The sequence below is a fragment of the Nuphar pumila genome, chromosome 11, assembly GCF_984573655.1.
Source record: "Nuphar pumila chromosome 11, dmNupPumi1.hap1.1, whole genome shotgun sequence".
NCBI lineage: Eukaryota > Viridiplantae > Streptophyta > Magnoliopsida > Nymphaeales > Nymphaeaceae > Nuphar > Nuphar pumila.
In genome coordinates this window covers 4,610,081-4,619,067 of record NC_143259.1, presented here as the reverse complement: position 1 = coordinate 4,619,067, position 8,987 = coordinate 4,610,081, and the positions used below count along the sequence as shown (strand labels likewise).

Genomic DNA, 8,987 nt, shown 5'->3' with positions numbered 1-8,987 from the left:
AAATGTTAGGTACGGACCTCCATTTAATGAGTGACAAGTAAAAAGAGAAGAAAACATCAGAGGCAGACACATGCGGCACAAGCACTAAGAAACATGGATCACCATGCTCATCTGTCATTATAGGTTGCATGCAGAACCACAAAAGGCAAATGCATGTTACAGCTTTTACAATTGCTTGAAGTCAGTATGTAAACAATAACTAGGCACACTGTTCAGCCCGTATTCAAGCTGGAACAGTGGTGTTTTTCATCTTTTAATTGTTGGCCCTGGTTTAATTCAACATTATAAAAGGTCCCATGAACAGACCACCAGATCAGGTATAGAAACAAAACACTGACCCCAAATTACCAGATTCTACATACTGTGATCAATCAAGCGGATGAAACGTTAACGATTCTGAGCAAACAGTCTAATGCATATTACCGGAGGAAAAAAGTCTGACGCATATATTACACATACTGTCAACTTTCAACCAGATGGTAGGCTTGAATGAAAATACCAGCAATACGGTTCAAGGTAAATAAGTGGTATTGCATGACACTATTTGGGATTTCCATAAACAAGTGCATAATGGAAGTCTTAGCATAGAGCACAATCTTCAACTTACAACTAGAAAAACTAGAAAATAGAAAAAGGAAGCTAGAGAACAATACCTGCAATAAGGTTTATGATAAACGAGTAGCAATACAAACCACTGACCTTATAAACAAGTAAAATGTTATATTTACACTCGGATCACGTGATCATATTGTTTGGAACATCAAATACACCAATGTGAAATCTATCTTCACCATCTGACTGGTTAGATTTGAACATATTAGGGGAAAAAAAGGATATTGGCTATAAATACAAGGCTTAGCAACCAAAAGAGAAAATTATTAAAGATGATACAAGTATGCAGATACAACCCAATATCTCATTGCAACCATCAAACAAGAAGATAGTCCTAAAAAACTAGGCAAAGCATGATCGGATGTCTTCAATCAAAAAGTCACTTTCCACATGACTGCAATAACAAACACAAATAAAAGCATCCACTTGCATCATTCAATACCATAACACACAACAATTCGATGAAATCCCATCATTGGGAGTGTAAGAATAATTTACAGCACTAGTTTGATCAGACAAGGAAACAAATTTTGAGACCTCAAACTCATTCTCCCCTTCGGTGTACAACCAAAACTATATCAAACCAGAAAGTGTCGCTTTGCATATGCTAGCATTAGTAACTGTCCAAAGATGTTATATAACTTGATTCCAACCCGTTACATATCCTTCCTGTTCATGACAAAAAGAAACAAAGAAAACTTATATCTCCCTGTTTCATAATATATGAAGCTGGTATCGACTGATCAAATTGACATGAAGCATAGCGCCAATGAGAAGTAAAAAGAAAGTAAAAGGCTAAACCCCGAAGTGATGACCAAAAACAGCAAGTTTTTGTACCCACTGTATCACTTATAACAACGGAATTCAGCATGTAAATATCGCCTTACATTCCCGACAATGGTGCACATATTCCCGATCAGCACGTCCAAACTGAAGCAGACATTAGCTCCCGCCGCTGCCAAAGGAGAAGAAGCGAAGCTTGGTGCTTCTCAACATGGAAACCCCGCAAGTTGAGGCGCTTAATGAGGCATTCTGCTTGTGTCTCTGTGTAGTTGCTGAATGGAACAGGCGTGAAGCCGGCCGAGATTAATAGATTCCTCCATGGAGGGAGCTTCTCCACTACACCATACCGGCTAGCCACAATGGTCTCGATCTTGGGCTTCAAGAGCAGACCTTCCACCTTGCGGAGAGCATTCGGATTAACGTTCATGGCATCGAGGGAATCAAAGAGCAGTGAGTAGAACTGCAAACCATGCAGGAAATGCTGTGAAAACGAGAGGTCCGTTCGATCACAGGCATGGTCTGCTGAAACCACTATTTTTGGCGAGAGTTGCTTGACAAATTGGAGGAGCGAAGGTAGTGAGCTCGAAGCAAAGAGGCGGTGCGAGGAGATTGGGAGGTTGGCAACAACAACCTCGTTCGAATTGCACAAATTGAACAACGAAGGATTGAAGGAATCGAGATTGATGGCATTGAATTCAAAGGGTATGTCGAGTGAATGGGCAAAGTTCGAAAGGTTCTCCCGAGTGAGTCCAAGCTCGAGCTGATCATGAGAAGATGGTGAGGTGAAGGCAGTGATCTTGAGGGAATGTGCGCTACCAATCTTGGGTGCAATCTCCTGCATGAAAGAAGCCCAGTGCCCGCCTATCCCGATATCGAAGTCAAGGATATGAATCGCACTTGGGCCGTTGAGGGTCTCCAGCAGAGCCTGGTTGCACGTCAGGCTAGCAAATTGCACTAATGGGGAGATCTCATAGAAGGCCTTGTACGCACCTATCCTTAGGACGACATCCCTGGGGGAATAGATGACAGGTGCAATAGCCGCGGGTGTGCCCGGGGCCGAGGCACCATTCCGGGTGCCCAAGAGGTGGAAGAGAGCCTCCTTGAAGTAGAAAGCAGCCCTGTGGAGGGGCTTCCCAACTGGTGAGGATAGGTAGTGATTGAGCCGCGCCAATATCTCCCTGGCGTGAACAGAATTCCCGGACTCGGCTAGCTCGGCTGCCTGGTGGAGCTGATCCACGATGGCTAGCTGCGCCGCGTCGGATGAACCCAGACCATAAACAGACCCAGGCATCGATCTCGGCCTCTGCTGCTGTTGAAGCAGAGGCTCAGCTTGTTGTTGTTGCTGCTGCTGTTTCAGCTGGTGTCGACTCAAGAAAAACTCCTGCCCGGAATCGGAGAATGGCACCTTACGCGAATGAGGGATCTGCACTTCCTGCTTCACAAGAGGAGGGAAGGAGAAAGACTGCCCAGCGGGAGGTGGCAGCCATACCTGGTCGAGAAGCGTCGGCTGGTTGAGCTTTGCCGGAGGAATCACCTGCATTTCCGGCAGGTAGAGCCCCAAATTTGACGCCGCCGGATTCACGAACGGGTAAATCTGAGGCTTCTCCACCATGAGAGGTGGCTCTGGTTGCTGCGGGTAGAAAATTCCTGGTGGGGCCGCAACCGGAAGCGAAAGGTTGGTCGATGGCGCAAACAAAAGGCTGTTACCACCACCACTGTTGATGCCACCTCCAATGGAGCAGGGATTGGATTTCAGAACAGAGGGAAATCCCCCCATCAAGGTATTCAGAGGAAAAACTCCTCCGTTGCAGGAGGCATCGACGAAACCTGAACCGAACCCGAAAGCGGCTGGATCAATGGCGAGACCGGCCTCAATCGGGTCATCAAACGGAACACCACCACCACCACCTCCGTCTCCACCACCACCTCCACCTCCACAACCACCATTGCCGTTATTAGCAATAGTACCACCTTGCGGTGGCTTCAACGGGTCGTCCATCTCCCCCATCATCCACCTGAGGAGGGAGTTATCCTGCGGCTCCGGCACCGCCGCCGATTGAATCATCATGTTATCCCATTCATCCAACGCAACCCCGCGTTTCCCCGACCCGATGAGCTCAACAGGCCACTCCTCCTTGAGTGGCTCGCCGGTGGCCGGCCATTTCTGCGGCTGGTGGCCCGAGATGGCCGCCGTGACCCCGGCCGTGTCGGCGGAGCTACCACCACCACCGAAGGAAGAAGACAGGGTGGACGTCGATGTGGGGCTCGGGCTCCTGTGCGTATCCAGTACAGAGGTGGGCTCGCTGTTTACCTTCTTCCACTTCCGCTCGCAAATCTCCGGTGCCGGCACTGAAACCCCCTTTCCCACAAAATTGAAGGGCATCCCCTTCATCTAGTCGCCAGAAAACCAGGTACCCACCTCGGCAAAACACTAGAAAGGCGCGATTTTTCACTCACCGAGATGGCCAAGAGGTTTGGGATGAAGGCGTTGTTGTTGTTGAGATGGCCAAGAGGCTGGTTTCAGATTGCCCATCAACACTCTTGGCCAGAGAACATGGAGAGAGAGAGAGAGAGAGAGAGAGAGAGAGAGATGTACGGACAGAAGAGAGCGCGCGAGATCATTGGGGGTAAAGAGGGAGCGCAAGGCGGGTTCCCAAAGAACCCATTTTTTTCTCGCTTTTACACACACCTGAAAGATTATAAATCCTCTCTCTCTTACCTCCGAATTAACAGCACCCCCTCTTTCCCCCTCCTCTTTGCTATTCTTAGGCTCTCTGCCCTCACTCTTTCCCCCCTAGTGGCTCCTTCTTTCTGCTCTCCTGTTACAGCTTCGCCTCCACGCCTGTGTACCCTGTACCCTCTTCTGTTCTGCAATGGATGCGTACAACATAAAAAAGGTAATAAAGTGTCCCCTCCCCCCCCCAACCCTCTCCTTTCTTTCTCTAGAATTCTATATCCTTCTCTCATATTTCATATTTCTTATTTCTCCCCACCCATGGTAATGGTCCTTTACATATGTTTACACTTTTTTCAATATCAGATAAGCATTTATATGTGTGGTCAAATGGAGGACCTCTGAGAAGCCCCTCTCTCTCTCTCTTTCTCTGTCTTGTCACACACTGTTCTCTCTCTTACCGGACCCAAAACCCAAAACCCGGGGTACAATTAATACTGTTGGTAACAATGAAATTGGAGGCCGGATTTTCCTGAAGTACCCTTTTCTTGAAATTGATAAGAGATTTTTCTGAACTACCCTTTTCTTGATATAGATGTGACTTAATAGCCGTCAACATAAATTTATTGTTGTAAACTGTTAAATACTGTTTAATGAATGATAAACATGCTTCATTTCATTTTGGAACTATTAGTTGAAAGTCATGGCTGCGGGCTTCATCTTATAAATTTGACCCCACAAATGTGTTTAGCATGGTTGGCTTATTATGAATCAGACTTTCGATCAAGCGATTTTGAAGAAAAAATGTTTTAGAAATCACACTTTGGATTGACGTTAGAGCATTGAATTTTCGAAGTTCCACTCGAGTATGCAATATAATTGGACAATTTAAGATATATTTTTTACTAAGCAAACCATGTAGATTATATTTGTAGATCTTGTTCTTCACAGTTGAATGAGATATGAAGTTGGCAAGACCGTGTTAGGCAATTAAAAAAAAATAATAATAATAGAATGCAGTTCTTAAGGAAGGACCAAGGTTACTAATGATGGTGGCGTGGTGCTCTTTAGCTAACCTTGGGTAAACAAAAGGTAGCTTGGTCATTTCAGACAACCGGGTTTGAGGTATTTTTGTTATATATTGATGACTTGAGGTTTGTTTCATGAAGGGGTACGGCTTCCTCTGGTGTTTAATCTAATTGCAGATTTTTTGTTTTTCACAGCGCTGTAATTTTTTTCCCGTTTTTTTACACCCATCAACGCAACGGCTCTCGCAGAAACCAGAAAAATGTTTTGTTTCCCTTTGCCTCCACAATTTCTTGATTAGGGGAAATCCCGAAAAGAGGATAGTGAAAAGACTGGTTATAGATGAATAAATTGGAAATTACTGAATTGCCCTCTCCTCTAAGGGTAACTGGAATCAACGGTTCATCGAGAACCCCCCTCTGACAGACAGCCACTTGTCGTAATGAGCATAATAGCCTTGTCAGTTAGATATAATAGAACTCAAAAATCTTGCTTTTTTTTTTCCCGCGTGTTTTGACCATAGTCAAAAACCTCGATTTCTCGGCAAGGAAAATATCGCGATAATCTAGAAATTTGTTTTTTTTTTTTTTAATACGGGTATATTTCATTTATATATATAAAACCAAATTTTAAATGAAAATGTAAATATTGCATAATAAAAGCACTACTATTATTGATAAAAACATGAAATTTTTAAAATCGATGATATTCGACTTTTTCAAGACTATGGGTTTACGAAATCTCGTGATAAAATAATGAATTTTTCAAAAAATGCCTGATATTCATAAGACTTTCAAAACCGATCTGAGTTTGAACCATCCACAAGTAGGGATGCAAACGATTCAGATCCTGAACATTTAAACAAAATAGATGAGGAGGATTCCAGCTAAAAATTACAAAACCCCATCTTTGATCTGACCCATTTGCATCCCTACCCACATGTACCTCACCTAAGGGTGTCAACTGGTCGGGTTTGGTTCGGATCCAGGTGAAACTAGACTTGGTCCAAAATTTTGGGTATAGTATTGGATCCAGACCTGTATCTAATCAAGTCTATTGTAAGAGAAACTATACCCAGACCTGATAAGAACTACACAAACCAGACCCGATAAAATACTATTTGTTATAATTTTTACATTGAAAATTAGAAAGCTGTGCATGGTTTTAGGGTCTCATGCTTTCAAACCAAACTTTTTTGAGGTTTTAATTTAAGAAGCTTCTGATAACTATGACTTATAGTCTTTCACCTAACTGCCCATATTGGATTCAAGTGATGTCATCAATTGAGTCCAAATTACAACTTGGTCAATGGTGCAAGAGAGCTGACTTTCAAAATCTCTATGATGAGCCCATGTGCGCTCTACTTGGGTCAACCCAATCATGCTCTACCATCTTGGCTCTACCTTGGCTCGAGTCTCATCAAGTCCGGCGCAATGTTATCAGTATCGGGCCGATACGGCATAGTATAGGCAGAATTTCGATAGGCGGTAGGTATGCCTGAATGGGCTATTTTTTTATAAAATGTAAAAAAAAAATATCAAAAATATTTTTTAAATATTATGTTGAAATTATTTTAACAGTTTTAACATGTGTCGCGTTATGATTGACATGTAATAATTTTTTATTGTTTTTGAGCAGAACGATTCAATTGAGTATCGGTATCAGTATCGGGCCGATCTGAATCAGTGGCCCAATACTGACAACCACTCGAGCATTGTCACGTAAATTTTGGTTTAAAGTACGGTGTTTAATTCAAAAAGGAATGCAAACAAGGTACAGTAAAATATTTTTTATATACCACAGAATTACAATTGCTGAGGGACATGTTTGTTTCCTAGGGATCATGAGTAGGGGTGTCAAGTGTCAACGGGTCGGGTCGGGTCGGGTCGGGTTTGGTTCGGACCTAGGTGGAACCAGACATGATCCTGATTTTTTGGGTATGATATTGGATCCGAACCCGAGTCTAATCGGTAAGAAAAACTATACCTGGACCCAATAAGAACTACATGAACCAGACCCGGATCATACTTGGTAAAACAATATTTTTTATCCTTTTTACATTGAAAAATTGCAGGTCTTAATCGGAATTCGGGTCGAGCTCGGGTCTTGTATAAAATTTCACAAACTATACAGGGGTCACAGTAATAATGGAACCTTCGTGTCCAAACCCAAGTCTTATTTATCACCATACCCGGACCCTATAGGGTATGGTTTGGGTCGGATCCTGGTAAACCCCACCCGTTGATACCCCTAATCTTGAGTGATCTCGTTCGTTCTTGAGACAGACCAGAAACCATGATTTTTTTTCTCTATTATTTTCCTACTAGAAATGACTAAATCAGAAGATTAAATAGCTTTTGAAACTTTAGTGATCTAATCAATAAAATAGAAGACATAGTAAGAACCATCCTCTGATCAATGATTAAGCCTCACTGACTCTGTAGAAAAAAAAATAAAAATAATTGAAAGAAAAAAAACCCATTTGTTACTAGACCATTATCAGAGCTAGGCAAGCCTGACTCATGTGGATGAGGCTCCAATAGATTTTTTTTGACACTATTATTTAATTCATAGATAAGACACTCTTACCTCTTAAAAAAACCAGATTTAAGAGTTCCTAGTGTACTTCTATTTATGAAAATAGAAAAAGTAGCCAACTAATTCATCCCCATCATACACTTGTCAAATTAATAGACCTAAACTATGTGGGAATGATATCCCTACATATCTATGGTAGGACCCAGAGTCATGGCTAGATCATGACCATTAATTTATCAAAGGATACTTAGGGATGGGGGTTACTTGGACTGTTGACATTATTTTTATTGTTAAGCATAGGAAACTGCCACATTAAAAAAAAAAAATAGGTAAAGAGAAGGAAGAAGACATTTTTTATGATGCAGTGAATTTAATCCCATAGGCAACAACAACCCTTCTCTTTATCCTAATTACCTGACATAGAACTAGTCCAATGGATTAAATAACAATTATTTCCTTCCTTTCATTGCATTTTATAATTGCTTGCTTTTTCTAGGTTTTGTATCTTTTTCCATTTCTTTCTTAGCAATAGGGGTTATGAGGGTGGAGATTGAAGTTTTTGATACCTTCTCTATGGCTGATAGCAAGGAAAGAGCAAGAAACCAAATGTAGCATTGATTTGTGGAAAGGTGCACAACAAGGGGGGGGGGGGGGGGACCTTGTGGGTGTCAATAGAAAAAGAAAAAGTGGGGCTTTTGTTTATTTTTTTTATAGACATCTATGTGGAGGTGAAGGTGGGGGACATGTTTAGGTCAGGAAGGAATTGTTTAGGGAAAACATGATTTGGACTTGTCAGAAGGACAGCTTAATTTATCCCAAACCCATGTGATGACTAACAACACCACATCTCTCATGAAGTGGAAAGCGACCCAAGCTCAAACATTTGGTGTACTGATTTTCTTTCTTTTTTTTGAAGGATCATTATGCAATCTACACCACTACTCCTCGTGGTTCAAAGGCTACTATTGGTCCAAGCCAACCCACTTGGAGAGGGTTAGGTTATTGTTTTATATGGACTTGGTTGACTTAACTATGCCTCACTAACCTTTTGTTTTTTAGCAAGGAAAATCCTGGTTCAAGCAATGGAGCTCAAGAGAGATTGATGATCTACCGTATGACACATCCCCAAGTGGTTAAAACCACTCGGCTACTCCCTTTGTCCACCAGCGAACCTGCTGCTCTGGCCTGACTCACCTAGCCAGGTGTGCGGAGCCCTATGCATAAGGGATACCAATGGGTGCTCAGCTTGTCTGGCGGGAGCAGTTAGTGCACGTCACCTTGCCTTGGGATGTTGCAAGTTCCAACCCCAAAGGGTATGGTTGTATAACTGGTAAGGGTCTGCCTAACCCCAGCT

At 42.6% G+C, this 8,987-nt stretch overlaps 1 protein-coding gene across 1 annotated transcript; it reads right to left on the bottom strand.

Moving 5' to 3' along the window:
• Positions 1 to 1,028: 1,028 nt before the first annotated feature.
• On the bottom strand, positions 1,029 to 4,241 carry LOC149821706 (scarecrow-like protein 22). Its single transcript, XM_089980761.1, has 2 exons — positions 1,500 to 4,241; positions 1,029 to 1,281 (listed from the first exon to the last, which is right to left on the bottom strand). The coding sequence occupies exon 1, from the start codon at positions 3,785 to 3,787 to the stop codon at positions 1,529 to 1,531; it is 2,259 nt and encodes a 752-aa protein (XP_089836887.1). The 5' UTR covers positions 3,788 to 4,241; the 3' UTR covers positions 1,029 to 1,281; positions 1,500 to 1,528.
• Positions 4,242 to 8,987: the final 4,746 nt, after the last annotated feature.

Coding starts and splice junctions, on each gene's coding strand:
- LOC149821706 (XM_089980761.1), bottom strand. CDS start 3,787: ATGAAGGGGATGCCCTTCAATTTTGTGGGAAAGGGGGTTTCAGTGCCG.